The 21,784-nt window shown below is 37.5% G+C and overlaps 1 protein-coding gene, 1 non-coding gene and 1 pseudogene across 2 annotated transcripts; 2 read left to right on the forward strand and 1 right to left on the reverse strand.

The window, feature by feature from the left end:
- Nucleotides 1–1,348: 1,348 nt before the first annotated feature.
- Nucleotides 1,349–2,779, forward strand: LOC149067945 (THAP domain-containing protein 11-like). Its single transcript, XM_089252396.1, has 2 exons — nt 1,349–1,624; nt 2,693–2,779. Exons 1-2 carry the CDS (start codon nt 1,472–1,474, stop codon nt 2,702–2,704), a joined length of 165 nt encoding a protein of 54 aa, XP_089108522.1. The 5' UTR covers nt 1,349–1,471; the 3' UTR covers nt 2,705–2,779.
- Nucleotides 2,780–8,205: 5,426 nt separating this feature from the next.
- LOC149067946 (uncharacterized) lies at nt 8,206–9,767 on the reverse strand (annotated as a pseudogene).
- Nucleotides 9,768–18,864: 9,097 nt separating this feature from the next.
- On the forward strand, nt 18,865–18,937 carry TRNAR-CCG (transfer RNA arginine (anticodon CCG)). The gene has a single exon. It is a non-coding gene; the product is annotated as a tRNA-Arg (tRNA).
- Nucleotides 18,938–21,784: the final 2,847 nt, after the last annotated feature.

Raw genomic sequence — 21,784 nt, forward strand, 5'->3', positions numbered from 1 at the left:
AAATGCGGGGTGGTCGCCACCGCAATTGACGCACTTGAATGGTGAATTAGTGCAGTTGTCCGAAATGTGGTCCTTCTCACCGCATTTTGTGCAGGTGGGTTGACTTCGGCACGCCGTTCGTGAGTGACCGAATTTCTGGCAGTTAAAGCATCTAACAGGGTTAGGAATGTATGGGCGGATTTTGAGGCTATAATAGCCTATCTTAATATCTTTTGGCAATGTCGGTGATGAGAATGTCAGGATTATGTTACGTGATGGAGCTGGATTGCCATCTTTGCGGCTCATGATATGCTTGGCAGATGTTACGCCTTGAGACGCCAGCTCTTCTGTTAGTAGTTCTTCATCCATGTTAATCAAGTTAGTATCTGAAATGACACCACGTGAATAATTCAACGTGGGATGAATTTTTGCTGTTATGGGAATATTCCCAAGAGATGTGAGCTTTTGAATAAGTTCAGATTGTTTCGGTGTGTTAGTTTCAATTAGAAGGTCTCCTGAACGAAGAGCCTTCACTGATTTTAATGTGCCTATTGCGCCGTAGAGAGCTTTGTCTATTAAGAATGGTGATGCTTTGGCCAGAGGTTTATCGGTGTCAGTAGAATGCAAGAAGAAAAATGAAACAGTAGGAGCAGGTTCAGTGACAATTGTTTCGCTCATAGCTATACGTTGACGTTTTGGTGCATTTGTATTTTTCCCCATTTTGGAGATAGTTTGTTCGGCCCCTACCGACCATGCCCACCATGGAGCCCTACGAGGGGACGCGCACACGTAACCGATGAAGGTTAGTGGCAACGCCAGGTTAGGTAGGAACTATACACCACCGAAACAGGCGAGCAGACGCGTTCCAGATCCAAGATCGCCGTGAAGCAGCACCAACAAACCTCAACGACGTCCGGCAGGCCCGGCCCCTCTACCTGCCCAGTAGTGTAACCCCTTTAGCCACCGAGGCGACCAGCCGATTGACCCAGACGGTTCTAATCCAGGCCTCCCGTTTCGGCTGAATCCGAGGCCAAAGCTAGCGCATCAGGCTAACCAGGATCCCGTCTCCAGCCTTACGGGTCTCCACGCACGGCAAACACGCAGGTAGACAGCGTCCCGGATGGAGCATACGCTAGAAGCAATGCTCCATCCGGGAGGACCCCTCCCAACACCCACTAGAAAACAAGGCCTGTACACGATAACCCAAAAGTAGTTGTGACGTAGCATAGTTAGGCCGAAGAATTAAATGGAGTGGTTGCCATCAGCCTACGATAAGCCATTAGTTATTCGGAAAAACGCGCCAAGTGATAAAAAGCTATTTTTCTTCAACGCATGTAGGCACGCTGTTTTCTCGCTAACAAAGCACGTTGCTTGGCTTCTACCTTGTATCTTCCACGTTGTTATTGTCAGACATGTGCGAAAACGAAGCTCTTAAAATCGTTCTTTTTTATTCGTTTCTGTGAATTTGAACACCTAAAAAAATTTAACAATCATGCCATATAAATGTTGTGTACCTTATTGTCGGGGAAACTATGTTAAAGGTCCCAAAGTATCAGTATTTTCATTCCCGGAGAATGCCATGTTGAGGAAGCGTTGGCTTTCAGCCATTCCGAGAAAAGACTTCGTTCCGACAGAGAATCACAAGGTAAGTGCATAACTAAAATTATTTTTGAATATTGGAATTACGTAATTGCCAGATTTTAGAAACAAATAATACAAATTGCATATTGTAGAATTTTCTTTTTTATTCCCGAAATTTGATACAAGTAACTGAAGCTAAAAATACTGATTTGAATAATCAATTTGCTAATGAACATTTACTAACGAAAAATTTCTGATTTAAATCAGACTAATGTTTGAAGCAATTTTGAATACAATTTTTTTTTAACATGTGTGTTGTAATACCAGTAAAGTGAAGATTGGTTCATATTATTTACACATTAATATTTAAACAAATGTGATGGAGTTTTTTTTTTGGGGGGGGGGCGAGATAAACAATTGGTAAAATTTGATGTCATTGGTATGCCAAATGAGATTTTTAGTAATATTTTTAGTGAGATTTTTAGATCTTCAGAGCTTAATAATATTGCCTATAATTTAAAAACTGGGAACTATAACTGTTATGAAAAATATTTGATACCCCCTAATACAAATACCACAACAGACAAAATGTCCAATGAGGTGGCTGACAAAAGCTGCCCTTAAAAAATGTGGATGTTAAATATATATCACAAATACAGCAACCCAATAAGAGCAATTAAAAACCAATAATTATGATAAAACATAAATATACTGCCCATAAAAAATTATGGTTGTCTATGGTCTATAAAATCTATGGTAAGTTTTTATTATGTATAGATTCTTGATTAATACCCATATGTTTATCACATTTCTTTTTAATATGTGACAGTTGTATTAGAATTCATGACCCCCCGAAGGAAAGCTATTCTATTTATTCATAACACAGAGGAAAACGCCCTGCAAAGTTGAAATTTTCGATTCGACTCGAAATTTAGGAAAAATAAAATATTGAATTTTTTTTCAAAAAATTTGGTTTTTTTGGAGCAAACAATTTTTGTCAAAGCTGACTATAGTGCTTCATTATCTTATCATGATCCTCATCAGGAATATTTATCTTATGATTTAATTGATATTTTAATGAATCCTTGTAAATCATTAGATTGCCAAGTAAAATTCTCTTTTTCTTACACAGGTGTGTGAATGACATTAGAAGAGTCGCTCAACATTATGATCCAGCCTCTGGCAAGAAACTGGTCGTCAAGCTCTCACAACCTCGACCTTGTGAAGGAGCCGTACCATCAATATTTCCAGGATGCCCAAAGTATTTGTCATCGAACAAAAGCTGTCGAGAAGATCCTGATGCAAGAAGAACGAGGCTCGAAAATGATCATCTTCAAGAAGGCATAGCTCAAAGTGTCATTTCTGAAAATGACTATAAAAACAAAAACCACTTCAAATCTGTGGAAGACCTTCAAAAGCTATTGGAAAAGGTAAATGTTCCACAGGAATATGATGTTATTTTCAAAAACGATATGGCTTTGTTTGTACATCTGAGTGTATTTCCATGCCCTGCAGTTTCTTGTTGTGTGACTATCGACCAAAATTCGAGTGTATCAGTGTATCATAATAACTTGGTACTCAATGATGTGAATGGCAAACAGTTTCCTCGAAAAATGGAAAATATTTTTGAAATAATTTCTCTTTTAAAAGAAGTTACCAAACTCATAGTTTGCCCGAAAGAGAGTTGTAAGTTTGATTCCATAATTAAGTTGGCAAAAAATGTTGTTGAAAATTTGAAGGGGTTGAAAGAAGAAAATGACTATGTTGTCGATTTCTTATTAGAACAGTTGTCATTAATCAATTCATCTTGCTCAACTCAACGACGTTATTCATCTTCATTGTTAATTTTTTGTTCATTGGTTTTTTCAATATCACCACATGCTTATCGCTTCATCAGAAATAGTGGATATTTTGTATTACCCCACCCATTCACTTTGAAAAGGTTATGCTCAAAATTCCAAACTGATCCCCACCATGAGCAGTTGGCAGACACATTTTTAAAATATGTGAAGGAAAAAATAACTTACTTGGATGATAAGGATAAATATGTCAATTTAATGATTGATGAAATCCATATAAAACCTTTCCTGGAATATAAAGGTGGGAGTATTATTGGATTTTCACACGATAGTGATAAAGTGGCAAACTCGGCCTTCACATTTATGGTGCAGAGTATAAGATCTAATTACAAAGATGTTGTACATATACTTCCGGTTTCAAAAATATCAGCTGAAATATTGAATGGGATAATATTGAAAGTAATAAAAGGGTTGGAAAGTGTTGGATTTCGCGTTATGTGTATTAGCACTGATAATAATGCTATTAATAAAAAATCCATCTCACTTTTAACATCTCCTCCACAGCTAAGCATTTGCTATCCGCACCCATGTGATGCTGAACGTCCCCTTTTTTTCATTATTGATTGTGTTCATATATTGAAATGCATGCGTAACAACTGGTTGAACCAGAAAACTCCTGGCATTTGCATGCATTATCCAAAGTTCTCATTCAATTGTTCAGATGGTGAATGTAACTGCAATGGAAGTTCCCTTAAGTACGCTTCATTTGCAGCTATTAGAAAATTGCATGACATGGAGTCAGATTCTAATGTTAAGCATGCACATATCCTCACTACAAAATCTTTATTTCCTTCAAACATAGAGAAGCAAAGTGTAAAATTAGCGCTTCAGGTTATAAACCGGCATGTTGCTGCTGGGTTGAAAGTGGCAAGTGAAGCTTACGACATACAAAGTGCAAATGATACTGCGGATTTCATTGATATAATTTGTTCTTGGTGGGAAATTATGAATGTGAAAACATTATTTCTAGGCTCGCATAAACTTAATGAATTTCAAAAGCCACTGACCAATAAAGCTGGAGATACACGTTTGAAATTCTTAAATGATTTCCTACATTGGTTGGAATGTTGGGAGAGTAATTCTCAATTTGGTGGTTTTATTAAAGAAACACAACTTGCCTTGAAGCATTCTACCCATGCTATTACTGAAATGGTCAGTTATTGTAATGATGAACTCGGTATGAGTTTTATTTTACCAGCTAAATTCCAGACAGATGCTCTGGAAGACCGTTTTGGTCGTTATCGTCAGCTGGCTGGTTCCCAATATCATGTGTCATTGACACAAGTATATGAAGTGGAAAAAAAAAACTAAGGTTACAGTCCCTTCTACCACTGACTTTGAAGTCTAGTACATGTGGGTATTGATGATGTTGATGAGGGGCATAGTTGTGATCAAATAGAAAATGATGAGCCAAATGTAAGTGAAATACTTTCAAATGAAATTTCCATTTCATCTAATGACATGGAAGAATTAAAAAATTTCATTCCATCTATTACATATATAGCAGGCTATTGTATCCATGCTGTGCTAAAAAAACTTCAATGTCTTGTTTGCAAAGAAGTGCTCTTGACCGAAAAGTTATTGGCCGAGCAAGATAAAGCTTTTGCTCTAATAAAAAATTTAGACTGAGGTGGTTTAAAATATCCTAATGATGTTATTATAACTATTGTTTACTATAATTATGTTGTTGTTTCGAAATTGTTAACAGTTTGTGAAACGGAATTTCTCAAAGTGAAAAATAAACGCAAAATTTGTTGCGATGTAACAATGCATATTTTAAGATCGTATGAAGTTGAGATACCAATGGATACATGTAGCAGTGGTCATTCTGCAGATTTAATAGCAATTTCTGTAATAAAACGAGCTGCAAATGTATTTTTGAAAAATTACTGCAAAAAAGTAAATGATTCCATATCTTTAATGGCTCAGCGTAAAAGAAGAAAATTACAAACTTTTATAAAAATATAAAGGAATTTGATGGTTTGTGCGATACAACTGTTTATGAAATATAATATCATTTTTTAATAAAGTATGTATAATTTTGTAAATAAAGTTTAATGAAAGTTATCTTGTTCTCCTTTACTGTTATTAAGAACCATTTTATTAGCTTTTGAATATCAAAATTCTTGCTTGTGTGTAATGAAAAACATTTGACGGAAATTTTTAAATTATTGCTTAAATTGTTTGAGAAGACAATGTTTAAGCAGATAATGTTTTCTCAATTCGTAAAATATATTTGAAAATATTAATTTAAAAAAAACTTCCACTTTCTGTTGATTTTTTTTTCTTCTCTGTAGGTGTGTGATATGAAACTTGATTGAGAAAAAAAAAATTCATATTTAAGTTATAAATTTATTTTCCTAAAACCCATTTTCAAGGAGGAAAAGGATAATTTTTTTCTGTGGCTCATATTTTCAATGGTTCTGTGAACCTAGACAAGTACAGGGAATTTTTTGTATTTTTGTCTGAACTGAAAAATCGGGAAGGGGGGGGGGGAGATTGAAATAAAAAAAATATAAATATATATAACCTAAATTCATCTAGTAAAACGTTAAGGCAGAAACATTTCATAGCACCAATTTTACTCGCGGAATAATAAATGAGTACGGTACATATATCAAGTCGATTCCACAGTGCGTAGCGCAAGCAGTCGCCTAAGTTTAGTGACGTCACGAGCTCGTGTTGCGGCCTTGAAAATTCTCTAGTAGGTGTTGCCCCTCCCCGCCTGAGCGGGGCCCACAATGAGGGGTTGGACACAGAAGACAAACATGTACAGGACAAAACGAGACGCAAGACATGTACTGCAAGATGTGTAGAAATAAACATGTAATTTGGGCTATTGAAGGTGAAGTATATGAGCACAAAAAGCGATGACAATGACGTGTGATAGATTTGGCGTTACCCAGGGTGCACCACGAGGAGGCCTATCACATTACACCCCTGCTTGAGGTAAGTGGTATTCCATTGTATATAATAAACCGACCTTTATTTATTATGGTTTTGCATTCGATAAATTAATGCCAATAGCGTATTTAATTATTTGTTTATAATTACTTTCATGATCTACATTTTAATTCTAAATGAACCATTATATTTTTCATTTGATTTTTTTCATTTTGAATTTAAAAAAATTTATCGAATATAATTTCTTAACACTTGACGGACTGGTCACGTTTTTCCATTGTGACTTCCTAATACGGCCACGTAAATTTATGTTTTCGCTTGCACATTGTGTTATTTTTTTCTTGGTACCATGTTATAGTACTATCTGTCTGTTGATTCTACTGCGCAGTTTTGCTTTTTAGGTAGTATTATTAAGTAATTTCGTAACCGTAAAAATGGGAGTTTTCTGCGGAAGATAAGGAAATTTATGCGGATAAGTTATCCGATAAATAACGAATTAGTGAAGTATGATGAAGAAAGTGATATATTTCTAGTGATGAGAGTGAAATTGTCGCTCCTAGGAAAAAAATTGTGCGGAGGTTACTGAATGGTTTGGATTTTGAATTTATATGGGAAACGTAATGACATGAATTGTAAAAAGCTATAATTTGTTGTAAAAACCAATGGCTTTGATGAACTTAAAAATGCGAGATGCATCGCAATGGTCATTCCTATGCGTAACCGGGCAAGCAGAACTTCCTCCTTTCTGTTAGTTCTGCAGCTCGAACGCCAATGGCCAAGCGTGATGAATGAGGTGATGCAGTTCATGGAAAATGGCATGAATAAATAGATGAGTGTGAAAAGTAAAAGAACACAGTGCTTGTAATGCCCTGAGAGATCACTATAAATGATGCATTGTCGGTGGCGTTTGCATCGTATATGACGTAGAGCCTGAAGGATTGCGTACAGTTCTGCCGAATAAATAGAGAATGTGTCTCCTTACGGCAGATGTAGGCACAACCGACATGCCCAGGGCTCTTAGAGCCGTCGTTATACATGGGGAAGTACCTGTTGTACCTACCCCTGCGCCTAAAGAAAATCTGTCGATATATGACATCATCTGTGATGGCTCTAGGGTATAATGATAATGAAAGAGACATCTCGCAGAGACGGCAACTGGCACCATGGGAGCAAAGCAACTGGGGCCACACGACTAATGTCTAATTCTAGTTCTTCCACAAGTGTCCTCATACGAAGACCGTAAGTTGGAACATGGTTCATACAACATTTCCTAAACAAAAAGTAAGGAGTTTTCAATCGTTTTTAAGGAGTCATGGCAAACTTCATAATTTACGAGTTTTACAGTGAAAAAAATAGAGGAAGCACAAATGCAAACTTGTTTTGAATCTGCCACACAAACTTTCCTTCATCTCAAAAATATAGGAGCAGAGTGGTTTACAAATTACAACTTTTTCTTTTTGCTACCCAGCATTGTAAGAATTCATAAAATAATAAAATCCACATACAGATAGTCCATACTTTTATATTGTCACTGAAGTGTTATAAAACCTTCAAGTTTTGGTCAAAAGTGTAACTCATTATGGCGTCACACGAATTATAAAAATTCCAATTACTCATTCATTCCCCTCAATCATTCAAAATAAAAAACCAAAGCTGAAAAGGATTTCCTTTACAAAATTATATTTGTCGCAACTATGTATTCACCACTCTTGGTGAAAGTGGATCAATACATACACAAAAGAAAAGTTGTACTATTATGATCTGTTCAGAGTAAAAAAAACTTTGTTAAACTTTTATTTATAAAACTAGGTATAACATGAAACCCAAAACTCAAAGGTGTTGGTGAATTTCCACATGTAGTGGCACAATTTTGTGACAGGAATTAGAACTTATCTAGGTGGCCCTTTTTTATTTCAATTTGACTATCAATTTCTTTGACAATGAATAATTCTTCTTTTACTGTTTTTCTCAATATATTGGACTTCAAAAACAAGGAGAGGTCTTTTTTTGATTCCCCTTTCTCTGCCAGCATGTCCGCTGCTTTTTCATTCTTCAAAATGTTTCCTTCAGTACACTGTTTTTTTTTCTTTAAATTTGCAATAGCTTCTTCAACACATTTTCTCTTTTCCCTCATTTCTGATGATTGTTTTTGCTGTTTTTGACTTTCTAGGTATTGGGTGTATTTTTGTCTGGCAGACGATGCAGAGAGCCTCAATGGGAACATTTAGAACCCCACCACACAACCTTATGTGATCATACACCAGTCTTTGTGCAATATATGATTCCTCTTTTAAATTCTCAACTTCAATGGCTTTATTCGCTGAAAAACCTCGTTCCACAGATGCTTGTCCATGGGACAAGATGAAAACAACTTTGAATACACTCCAAAGCCTATCATATTTTTTTTTCATTCAAGTATGAGAAGAGAAAACTGTCCAATGAAGTTCTTGGATCGAACGTTGCAAATGCAAACCGATTTCTTTTCACAAATTGTAGGAAATCCTCATACTGGTTAAGAATTTCATCTCCACCTTCATTGGATATTTGTTTTTTTTTCGACAAATAAGATAGCACTCTTCTGAACTTTGTTTTTGCATTTTCTTGCAATGTATCTTGGGTCTAAACATGATGAATTTCATACCAACACGTAATTTATGGGGCATTTCTCCATAAGTGCCTGAACGAATTTTATTATGAATGTTTGGCATTCATTTTTTAATGTAAGGTGATCTTTATCTGTCACTTTTTTTTGGAACATTTTCTCTTTAAGTACCTGGTCCCCAATAAATCCAAAACTAACATTATGTTTTGGTGAATGTAAGCTTTCATCACTGAAGTCAAATTTACAGAGATTTTCCACTGTTTTGATTGCTTCAATGCTGTCATTCTTCCTTATTCTAAAGAGCTTAAGGCACTGTTTTATCATTTTCATTGTGTCTTTAGCAAAAAAAGGCAGCAAGGGTAAGCGATCAAGAATGGTTGCAAAATATTTGAAATAGATAAGAACACATTAAATTTGATCAAAATAGCACAATCTTTTGAGGCTTCTGAGATGATTGAGAAGTACTTGCATGTCACTTTAGGAAATGTTCTGTTTTCAACTTTTTTTATGTAAGTCACAATATCTTCCCAAATTTCAATTGCTCTCTCAATCGCTGGACAATTTTCAAGCCATCTGATATGGCAAAACTTCCTGGGAAGTTTTTTTGTCTTGCTGATACTGAGAAAATCCTCCCTCCTTGCAGGGGAATCCTTAAAAATCCAGTATAAACTGCTCAATATAGATGATATATTCCAGTTAGTTGCACATGCTCCTTTCATAAAAGCGTTGTTTAATATATGGTGGCCACAACTTCCAATAATCACACATTGTATTCCATATTCTTTTTGCAAGTCATGCTGCAAATTTTCAAAGAATTTCCAGTTCACTGATGGCCCATCCATCCCCTCCAAGGCAGGCCCTGCATAGCCCTTGAGCAGAATATAATATTGCAAGTCATTTGCATCCCTTCTTGAAAATCAACTACTTCTGATATGAAATTATATAAACAAAGACCATCAGAATTCATCAACTTTTTGATAAGAGGCAACTGTAAGTAATTTGTAATTTTTATGCCATCTGGAACTGACACGGATCTAGGAGGGGGCGCCTCCCAAGCGCCGCGAATAATAAGGGAAAAAAAAATCGTTCTGTCCCGTAAAATACGGGACGATCCAACGATCATTTTTGTCGCACCACGGTCATTTTTCTGCACACGAGGGCTAATTAGACCGGGACCTACAATTTATTGCCGATTCCGAACGGCAGGCTTGTTTTTTTTTATACTCATCGAGAGGTTGGTGCGCGATGGGGGGACTCCCTGCGGTAGCAATTTTTTGCTGCGGTCAAGTCGCCGTTTTTTTTTTTGTTGTACCCCTGTGTCAGGAAAGTTTTCTGACAAGGACGAACCGGGTATCGAACTCGCGACACCTCTAAACATCCTTTGGTAGGCGAGCATCTTATCGACCGGGCTACCGCACCCACGATCCAACGAACCTACACAATAAATCGGGACACCTCTAAACATCCTTTGGTACTTTAGGCAAGTATCTTATCGACCTGGGCTACCGCGCGCGAAATTGATCATGACAACATATATAATTTGATAACAATTTTTTTTAATGTAAAAAAACATTTTTTTTAAATTAAAATTTCGAAAGAAAATATATGTTTTGATGAATTTCGTAAAAAAAATTTTTTTTTAAAAAAACTTTAAAGATTTCGTCTGGGTGGACGGGGGGGACACCGGCGGCGCAGGAGCCTTCCACCCCCCCCCCCACGTATGTTTCTGATCCCACCAATATGCGTTAGGAGGTAGGGGGGCAGTGCTGACGAAATTTTGCTGACAAGGGGTGGTCAGAGTTTTGCTCACAGGGGATCAAAAATGGCTACAAATTCACTGACGTAATACTTTAACGGCCCCTTATTCTTCATACACGTGAGAGCACGTTTTGATTGGTTAGCGGAAGATGGCATGCTTAATGTCTTTTTTTGCGAGCGCAAAATATGCACGTAAAACGATAATTGTTTGCGGAAACTCAAAAAACTAATGTTGGAAAATACGGAATTCCGCAGAAATCACGTCTGTACATGTGGTTTATTCCACATCATTTTACAAATATTTAGCTTTACACAAATGCAGAATAATAATTAATTCCATCAATCAAATAACAGTAGATTATAATAGACTGCAGAGATTTAATAAATAGCTATCAAGGGAAAAGATGCAGAAGGATTGAAAAGCGATCCTCACGAATCAAATTACGCACCTCTTTTTAGACTTCGCTTCTTTTACAAAATTTATCTTGCCAAATTATTAATTTTATATTTGATCATTTTTGGCTCACCATGGGCATTTTATGCGCAGAAAGACCGAAACCTATAGTTTAGAACCGAATCCGAACGGCTACTATTTCATTATTCAACGGAAGGTTCTTACTACATGTACAGCCGGCTAAATAACATATTTCATTAATTGCTGCTCAACGAATTGCACACAGACTATTTCTAAAAATAGTCTATTCAACTAAAATCACTGAAGCACGCGATTTCTATAAAAAATGTTTTCTTTGACAATCTTAATCTAAAAAAGTAAACGAAAAATGAAATTAAGACTTACCTTTCATATGCTTTCTAACAGCGGATTCACCCATGTAGGATACGACGAATATTTTGTTGCAAATTCCGCATTTCGCTTTAAAGCGGTCGCTATCTTGCAGCAGCCATTCTTTATCCTCAATTTTTTGCAACCAAGTTTTATTAAATGTACACTTTCCACCAGGCATATTTGAAAACAAAACCTGAGTTGAGATCCGGTATAAAAAGAAAAACTACATACATAAATCAAAGCAGGACATCACTCAGAAAGCTGACCTCCTTGACCTGAGTGGGTAGGATTGTTAATGACCCTCCACACACACAGCCACATTGGATGTTCTAATTCCCCTTCCCTGTTTCCAGGTTTCTTATTACAAAAGATTTTTTTTTTCTTTTCTCCCTTTCTTTTTATTTGGGGAGGGAACCCTTATCTCATTTTTCTAAGCAACACTATTGGGATCTCCATGGGGAATGCCTATTCTAAGAAGGACCATTCATTCCTTCAGAGAAGACCTTTTTAGGAGTGGCTATAAAAAGTAAGGAGTTATAAGGGCCCTTCCACAGGGAAATAAAAAGTAAGGCCTTTTTAAGGATGTGCGAACCCTGTGGAACACATGAAGGGCGAGCAGCAAAAAGTCTATGAAATGACACGATGAAGTGGATAATCTGGAAAAGACTTCATCTTGATAAAATATTTCAAAGAAAGTTGTTGGCGTCTTGATGTCAGTGATGGCTCGTTGCATTCGACACACAGGCTCTCCATTGGAGACGTCCGGAAAGCTCCAGAACAAATCCGCAGGGCGAGATGGTGGACTAGGTCGAGCGCACTCAGATAGCTCCGAGGTGCCGACCCGTATACAATGGAGCCGTAGTCGAGCTTCGATCTTATTAAAGCTTTGTATAAGTGGAGGAGCGACTTACGGTCAGCCCCCCACGATGTAGAAGAGATGACCTTCAAGAGGTTCGTCGTCTTCATGCAACGAGCTCTCAACTGTGCAATGTGAGGTTTAAAAGTGAGTTTCTTGTCAAATGTGATGCCGAGGAATTTAGTATTTTCTACTATTGGTATTTGATTATTTTTCAGGAACAATTGTGGGTCATCATGAAGGTCTCGACGCCGACAAAAGTGACAGTCTTGTCAGCAGAGAAAGAGAAGCCATTATCATGAGCAGTTTGCAATTGTCTCTCGGCTGACCTCATATTCACTGATTGATACGATATCAACAGATCATCCACGTAGAGTGCGCCAGTGACAGACAACGGGAGTTGGTTCAACACCCCGTTGAGTCTTAAAATAAAAAGTGTAACACTTAAAATGCTACCTTGAGGTACACCTTGTTCTTGAATTTGGGGAGCTGATAATGTGCTTCCGATCCGTACCTGGAAGATGCGGCGAGCAAGAAAGTTTTTAATGAAAATGAAAATAAGCGAGTTGCCCCGCAAGCCGCAATTATAGAGGTCAGAATTTCCTTGCCTCATACGGTCGTAGGCCTTTTCTATGTCGATGGCTAGCATATGCTCCCTCTTCACAAATGCTTCTCTTATTGATGTCTCAAGGCGTAACAAATTGCATGTTGTAGACCTGAACCGTCTAAAGCCGCTTTGATAAAATATTGTTAACCTCAAGGTAGTGCATAAGGCGATAGTTGACCATGCGTTCCATGAGCTTACATAGACAACTGGCGAAAGCAATAGGTCTGTAACTGTTAGGTTGCTGAGGATTTTTGCCAGGCTTCGGGAATGCAAAAACTATGGCTGCTCGCCAGGTGTCAGAAAATGAGTGACTGACCCAGATCCGATTGAATATATGAGTAAATGTGACAGTGATTCTGGTGAGAGATGCCGAATCATGGAATAATGAATAGCATCGGGCCCTACAGCTGAGTCAGGACTTCGCTGCAAGGCCGTCGTCAGTTCATGAAGGGTGAACAATGAATTGTACCCCTCCGGTGTAAAAGGCCGGAAGGTGTACGATGTACGTTCGGCTGAAACGATGGGGGGATAGTTCGCATCACTGAAAACAGCAGCGAAATTTGATGAATTGATTCCCGTCGTAAACTTTTGCCAGGACTCACGTTGAGCCTGGCGCCTGGTTCTTCTCGCTATCGCCTTCGCTTTTTAAAAATGCCAACTTGTTTTCATGGGTAGGATACCGCCGGAACCTACTCCATGCTTTCTTTTGTGCTTTAATTGTAAGATTACATTCATGGTTCCACCAAGGTTTAGGAAATTTCGGAAGTTTCGAGGAGATTTTCGGAATTGTTTCATTTGCTGCAGAGATCATGCAACTGGTCGACGTCGGGTTGCGAGACCATATCCTTCGTGAAGTCTGCCCATCTGGCGGCCACAAGCTTCCACCGAGGAGGACCCTCAGGTATGCTATGGGATCAAGGCACTTAACCACTAGAGGGAAATGAATGCTCCCGTGAAGGTCTGAATCAACCGACAAGTTTGGCAAGAGTGAACATAAAGATAATATTGCATGGAAATGACGCCCCAAACAATAGATGAATAACTTCAATGGTGAATTAGTGCAGTTGTCCGAAATGTGGTCCTTCGCACCGCACGCCGTGCGTGAGTGACCGAATTTCTGGCAGTTAAAACATCTAACAGGGTTAGGAATTGTATTGCTGTTAGTAGTTCTACATCCATGTTAATCAAGTTAGTATCTGAAATGACACCACGTGAATAATTCAACGTGGGATGAATTTTTACTGTTATGGGAATATTCCCAAGAGATGTGACCTTTTGAATAAGTTCGAATTGTTTCGGTGTGTTAGTTTTAATTAGAAGGTCTCCTGAACGAAGAGCCTTCACTGATTTTAATGTGCCTATTGCGCCGTAGAGAGCTTTGTCTGTTAAGAATGGTGGTGCTTTGGCCAGAGGTTTATCAGTGTCAGAAGAATGCAAGAAAAATGAAACAGTAGGAGCAGGTTCAGTGACAATTGTTTCGCTCATAGCTATACGTTGACGTTTTGGTGCATTTGTATTTTTCCCCATTTCGGAGATAATGTGTCCGGCCCCTACCGACCATGCCCACCATGGTCGGTAGGAATGGATGGAGTGGATTTGGTAGGAGTACTGAATGGATCCAGTAGGTAGATAGTCGGGAAACATGAGGCAGCACACCCTTAGGCAAATTATTGGAACAGGAAAGAAAAAATATCCCGAAAGCCTTAAAAGTCTGCAGCTCGAAGAGAAAAAAAGAAGCGAAACAAGATATATATGTCAATTCTGTCAGGTTCCACTTCACAAAATATCACGAGACATATCTATTCTATACATTATCAAAATGAAAACTCGTGAAGATTTCTCTTTCGTGAAGTTTCGCCAATGTCTTTTTGAGTTTGTACTGCGTTTCACGCACATCGGTCATTCTCAGGTGAAATAGATTTTTATTACTTATTTTACTGATTTACGTCCGACTAAATTTGATAACAGTTGATGTGAAATATATATAATTAGTGTTCAGTCCCCCCTTTTGTCATATTTTTTGAGCAATAATTGTAGTTGAATACTTTTTCCCGACTTTTGTGCAGGTTTCATACAATGCCAGGAGGTCGAACAAGGTTTCAGGAAAAATGGTTCGAAGTGAAAGATGACAGTGGGTTCCTCATAGGAAGCTGCTTCAAAAAAGGGAGAACGAATTTTGGGAAGCATATTGTTTTGAGTGTGATACCTGGTGGTTTGTAATGGCGGCATATCGATACTCCGTAATTATTCTATACGGCGGAAACGTAGTTGTAGCAATGCAGCTCAAGGAACTAGTGGATTTCACAAATAACAAAGACGAAGTGAATACTCCCGAGAGCTTTTCTTCTACTGTGATGCATGAAAATTGCCACTTCACTGTTTCAAGAAATGTTTCATAATGACCCTGTTGCTAAAAAAATGCAACTGAGCGATAGAAAAATTTCATGTTTTCTCACATGGATTAGGCCCATATTATCGCGATGAATTTGTATGTGTTATCAAAGCACAGCAGTAGAAGGTAATAATTTCTACACTCTAATGTTCGATGAAGCGACCACAAGTCACATCATGAAGTTGAGGTTTTGGAGTGAACAAATATTACTGAACGTATATTACGGTTCTTGAAGTGTATATATTCGGTATTATCGGTGAATGACCGGGGATGGTATGTTTTAATCTGACGATTTTCACAGAGTTAAAAGCATTTTTAATGTCTGAGTGTTGAAATAACTCTAACGTATGCTCCGCTCCCAGACCCAAATTGGTTTTGTGATAAATTTGCCTCGAGATGATATACCAAATATCTTCCCCCAAACAGGGAGAAGACATAGGCCTATATGACCCCGTTTCCTAGGGCTTGGATAAAGCCAATGTATAAGGTATAATTTTGCACATTTTGTCTAATTTCACAAAACTTACAGAACCCAAGGCATAATGCCACCAAAAAAGTATGCAAATATTCCGTGTCGAATACGTAAGTCGTACACGCACCGATTAAGTCATAATTGATCCTTACCTCAATCAGACCGTCCTTTTGGACCGTTGAATGACCAATGTAGAAATATATGTTCCTAAGAAAATTTGGGGAGTTGCATATGTGTTTCTACCATCTCCCGATCGTTGTGCACCTGTTAACCCACTTTCACTAGTACACTCACGAGATATGAAATCACTTCAAGAATTTTCGCTATCTGCTACTAAAATCTCCTACAAGTGGATAACGCCAAATTGACATTACCTATTTATACAAGTACAAAGCCGCTGGTCTCACTTTCGGTTGCTTCATCTGCTACACCTGGAGTAATTCCAAGTCAACATTCCTTTTCTTTTTAAATAATTAGACGATAAAATATTTTCAGTTATCTACCTTGGAAGCAACATCCAGCTAGGATTCTATGACACCGTAAAACATGTTCAGAAAGATGAGACCAACTCGATCAAACGCCCAAAAATAGCATCTAAGAAGAAAATGTTTCCGTATGTGATGGCGTACACCTATCACTATCGATAGTTCATGTTAAAAGTACGCTTAAGAATGTTTGAATCTGGTAGAGATGGATCCCTACAAGGAAAAGGATACCGATGCCAAATGCATCCCGAAAAGCATTCTTTTACGTGGTGTGCAAAGATCTGTTGGTGAAGTCAGACGGAGAAGAGGTGTTTCAACCGATTTACAAAAAAGAAGACGGTACATTCAATGCGGCTAAGAACTTTATAACAATCTATCGCGATTGTTTCAACAAAGTGCTCGTCGTATTTACGACGTGTGAAATGCATCGACTTCATGCAGGATAGTATGAAGAAAAACAGATCGTTTTCAGAGACCGCGGATCCTGAAATTGTATATGCCGAAAAACTCAGTGAGACATGATCGAGGAATGTGTGAATGACATTTTCCAGTGTGATCTTGTTGCCCCAGAATTCATATGATTGTTTAAGCCAATCTTTTGACATACGGCTCATGCGATATTTCAACCGGATGTTCGCTAAAATAAACATGAAGAGTATTGCTAGGGATACGAATGTTTATCCGAACTTTTTGGAAATTTCATATTCCGGGTGAAGGACCTCTATTCACGTAAAAATCCCCTAACTTGTTACTTTCTTCTCTTTCCCCCCCCCCCCCCACGTGGATGAATAAAAAAAACCCTCCGCTTGATGAACTCTCCTCCCTGTGACCACTATCAAGCTTCGAAAGATGTCGTGGACTCAGGCATACCTCTAGAACGTTGTGCGACTTCCACGAAATAGAACATTTTATCGAAATGCAACCAGACTTCTTCGATGAGGATACATTGGATTGGATTTTAAATTTATTGGCGCAAGGACCAATTTGGTCAAACTGCGCCAAAACAAATATAAAAATAAGAAAAATGTCCTTTTGTCATGTCAAAAACTAAAACTGTGCATGATAAAAAAGCAACATGAAACATAAAACAATGACATAAATTGTAAAAACTATAATTTGTCGTACAAACCAATGGCTTTGATGAATTTAAAAATGCGAGATGCATCGCTATTGTCATTTAAAATGTCATGAAGTGAAAGATGTAAAAATGCGGTTTGTAATTGTCTCTCGGCTGACCTCATATACACTGATTGATACGATATTAACAGATCATCCACGTAGAGTGCGCCAGTGACTGACAACGGGAGTTGGTTCAACACCCCGTTGAGTCTTAAAATGAAAAGAAGTCTGGTTCGCAAGGTGCGAGATCCGGAAAAAATACTGCCACTTTGAAAATATATCGGACATTTTCCCAGGCGGCAGGTAGTCTGGTTCGAGAGGTGCGAAATCCGGAAAAAAGGAAGTTGGTCAAAAAACGCGCGGAAACATTTCCGGTAGCGCCATCTAGCGGCGGAAATGGGCTTAAATATCAGTAAAGCGCTGCCAAGACTACTCACCTCATTGGGCATTTTGCTGTATTTGTATTAATATTGGGATGCAATCGTATTTGTTATTACGAGAGAGTCAACCAGAGTGCCCTCATTGTCAAAGTCCATTGCTCATGCTTTTACCTATTCACATCATCGTCGTCATTTCACGACCGCTTTTGGCCAGTATCTCTCACTTCGTGACATTTTAAATGACCATTGCGATGCATCTCGCATTTTCAAATTCATCAAAGCCATTGGTTTTTACAACAAATTATAGTGATTTACAATTCATGTCATTGTTTTACGTATCATGCATAGTTTTATTTTTTGTACTTGACAAGAATAAGTTTCATCTTATTTTTAATTCATCATTTGTTTTGGCACATTTTGGCCTTATTGGTCCTTAGCAACAAAATGATAGCAACAAAAGAAGGATTACACACATATGCTATCTTCCCAAAGATTAGTACCACAAGAATTCAAGAAAACTTTTATATAAATCAATTACTCACACAACAGGATGCCAAAGGAATTGCTAGGTTTCATTGAAATCCCCGACGTGCATGCAACAAAGATACTGGCATCACCCAACATCTTATATATCAATGCGAATATTGGGAAAGCCAGAGAAAGAAGATAACTGCAGCTTCACTAACATTCCAATTACGGCACTGATTAAAAACCGAAAAAACAAGAACCCTTCTTTTTGGTTAATGGACTTGGCAGTGCAAACGTACTTAGGAACAGAGTGAAACAAATGGATTGAAAAGTGGTAATTAATAAATATTTATAAGTATATATACCCAAATGAAGATATATATATATGGCTCAGGATAACGTAAATATTATCAGTATATATGAATATAACAATGTGCAGTGTGAATAGTGATAAGTAACATATTGAAATGAAACTGAACGAAATTTGTATTATTTCGAACTGGTTTCTGTCAGTATATTCCATTCGATGTTATGTTGATCCATTCTTATCTAACATTTGGGAGACCGATAAAACGCATGTATATTTATTAAAGCAATAATGACGTTTTAAAAAAAGCTCCTGTGGCCTAATGGATAAGGCGTTGGCCTCCGGAGCCAAAGACTGTGGGTTCAAGTCCCACCAGGGGCGAGTTTATGGTTTTTAATTTCACTACACGTACATTCCCGCATGTACCGATTCGTTGGGGGGTTCCGCGGCTGGGGGGGGGGTGTAGTAGTAGGTAAGGATTCCAAAAAAAATGGCTCGGGGATCCATGATGTTCTTAAGTCAGCCACCTCGTTGGACAATTTGCCTGTTGTGGCGTTGTATTTGTATTACCCTCGGGAGCATCAAATTCCTGCTCGCGTGATGTTAATGGTGCGGCCCGGGGTATAATTTAAGCTGTAATAGTAGTAACTTTTGTTCTGTTATTTCAACTATAATGAAATGTAAATTTAATTGTTAACCTCGGGCCAATGGTGCGACCGCCCAATAATTTCACACGTGATTCCTAGTGAAAAACTAATATGGAAAAGTGTTTTCCGATTTATGATCCGACCCATAATTAATGAGTTCACTTAAAAATCCGGCCAAATTCACCAAACGTACAACCTTGGCGTTTTTTTAAACTGCACAATGATGTAAACGGATTGGATTGGATTGGATTTTGGGTTTATTGGCGCAAGGACCAGTTTGGTCAAACTGCGCCAAACAAATATAAAAATAAGAAAAATGTCCTTTTGTCATGTAAAAAACTAAAACTGTGCATGACAAAAAGCAATATGAAACAATGACATGAATTGTAAAAACTATAATTTGTCATAAAAACCAATGGCTTTGATGAATTTAAAAATGCGAGATGCATCGCAATGGTCTGATAAAATGTTACGAAGTGAAAGATGATTCTGACCAAAAGCGGTCGTAAAATGATGACGATGGTGCGAACAAGTAAAAGCATGGGCAATGGTCAATGGACTTTGACAATGAGGGCACTGCGGTTGACTCTCTCGTAGTAAAAGATATGATTGTGTGATGCGACTGTGTCCTATGCGTAACCGGGCAAGCAGAACTTCTTCCTTTCGGTTGGTTCTGCAGCTCGAATGCCAATGACCACAATGATGTAAACCAGTTTTTTTTTTTTTTCCATCTTTTGTTGTTTTGTGTGCACGCTTTTCAAATTTTTAAGTGGGTGTTAATTATTACGATTTTATAAGGTTGCAGATGTTTTTGAGTTCATCCATAAGATTAAGAAAAAACTTCTGCCACCCCAAAAATTCTGAAATTTTGCTCAAATCTGTTATTCGCCATGTTTAGTAAAATGAACTTCGGATTTCGAAGTTAACCCTAGTATTTTTAGAAACAAATATTGAATATTTTCTCATATTTTTGAAAATTCATACATTTTTTCAAACTTTAAAATTCTAAAGGATGATCAAACATCGAATTCGAGATTCATCTCACTAAAAAATGCCATATAAATATTTCTGCAAATTTTGGTGTAGTGTGTATATATATGTATATATATATATATATATGCTTCTTTCAAATCTTAAACGGATGAGCTCAAAAACTTCAATTTGTGAAAATCGCGTTCAAAGCGTTTTTTCTTGTTCACATTTACACTATAATTCATTAATTTTTAGTTTTATTTTGAAAAAACAAAATTAACCCGATTGACAAGAAATATTTTGCATCTGATTTTCACAATTGAATGAAATACTTTTTAAAGTCATGTTTGAAAATTCGACTTCAGGGGTCACGACATCCCTTAAATGAATAAATCATCAGGTGAGATTTTTTTTTTCCAGTTCCAATTCAGAAGTTCTGGAAGATTTACATGTTGCATCACAGCTTTTGATTGAAATTCTGCAACGCAATTAACTGAATAACACAACAAACATAATGAATGAAATCGATCACAGTTACAAATATGGTCACGATTTAAAATTTTTACGGCATCTCATTCATGTTATGAATGTGCGTATGAAACAGTAGACTCAAAACCATATTTGGAGCAACAGACAGTAAAGACATGGTGATAAAAAATTCTCAAATTTCAAAAATTGAGAACCAGGAGGGAGGGTAATCGTGATTTTTCGGAAAAAAATTAAGAAACGCAATACACATATAAGAGCAACGGGGCGGCAAAATCCTGAAGTCCGTCTCTGTTAAGAGGGGGGGGGGTGTCCCAGGGCAAGAAATTGCCCCCTTTCCTGACATGCCAAGCACAATTATTTTCAATTGGTCATTTGGTCTGGCGCAGTTTGACCTAATTGGTTCTTGCTCTACCAAAGTCCAATCGAATAAATACGCCCCTGAATAAATCATTTTAAAAAAATGACCAAGTTCTGCGCGAATCTTATGTAGGCTGGAGTAAAAATCACATGACTGTTTCGATGAGATTTTAAAATAACTCAAAAAATATTGTCCTGTTTCATTGATCATGTAATCTGATTAAAACAAAAGCGTATAAAAACGATCGCGTAGTAAACAGAACACAAATTACCACATTTTGGCAAAAAGTATTGATTTCGTTAGTAGATCTTATTTGGCTAACACTTTAAAAATTACACGTAACAACAAGGTTATACTATCACTGAATTGAGAGTAAAAGCGCCAATCGTGAAGAAAAAAAGTGCCGAACTTGGCTTCTAATGGGATTGAAAATTTCAGTTTTCAGTTCATTTTTAAGAAGTGACAACCCGCTGCTGGCGGGGAAATGCACTTTGGTTCGGTGTTTGGCATATAACTGACCGTTAGAAAAATGACACGTCACAAAATTTTAAAAGCTTATAACTCACTTAATATTCGTTCGATCGAAAAACACTTTTCTTTATTAGTTTTTCACATGGAATCACGTGTGTAATTATTGGGCGGTCGATAATTACCACCCTGTATATTTTAACATATGTAGTATTTTTCTTTGAAATTGAGCCAGAAATGAGTAGAATTTCTTTTATCCCTTCTGTTTCGAGATGGTCGGCAAATTGTAGGGTT

Source organism: Pholcus phalangioides, unplaced genomic scaffold (assembly GCF_987345545.1).
Source record: "Pholcus phalangioides strain wild (caught in Gottingen) unplaced genomic scaffold, Ppha-v1.0 ptg000028l_1, whole genome shotgun sequence".
NCBI classification, from domain to species: domain Eukaryota; kingdom Metazoa; phylum Arthropoda; class Arachnida; order Araneae; family Pholcidae; genus Pholcus; species Pholcus phalangioides.

Excerpts from the sequence above, each read along its gene's own strand:
- LOC149067945 (XM_089252396.1), top strand. The coding sequence starts at position 1,472 with ATGCCATATAAATGTTGTGTACCTTATTGTCGGGGAAACTATGTTAAA.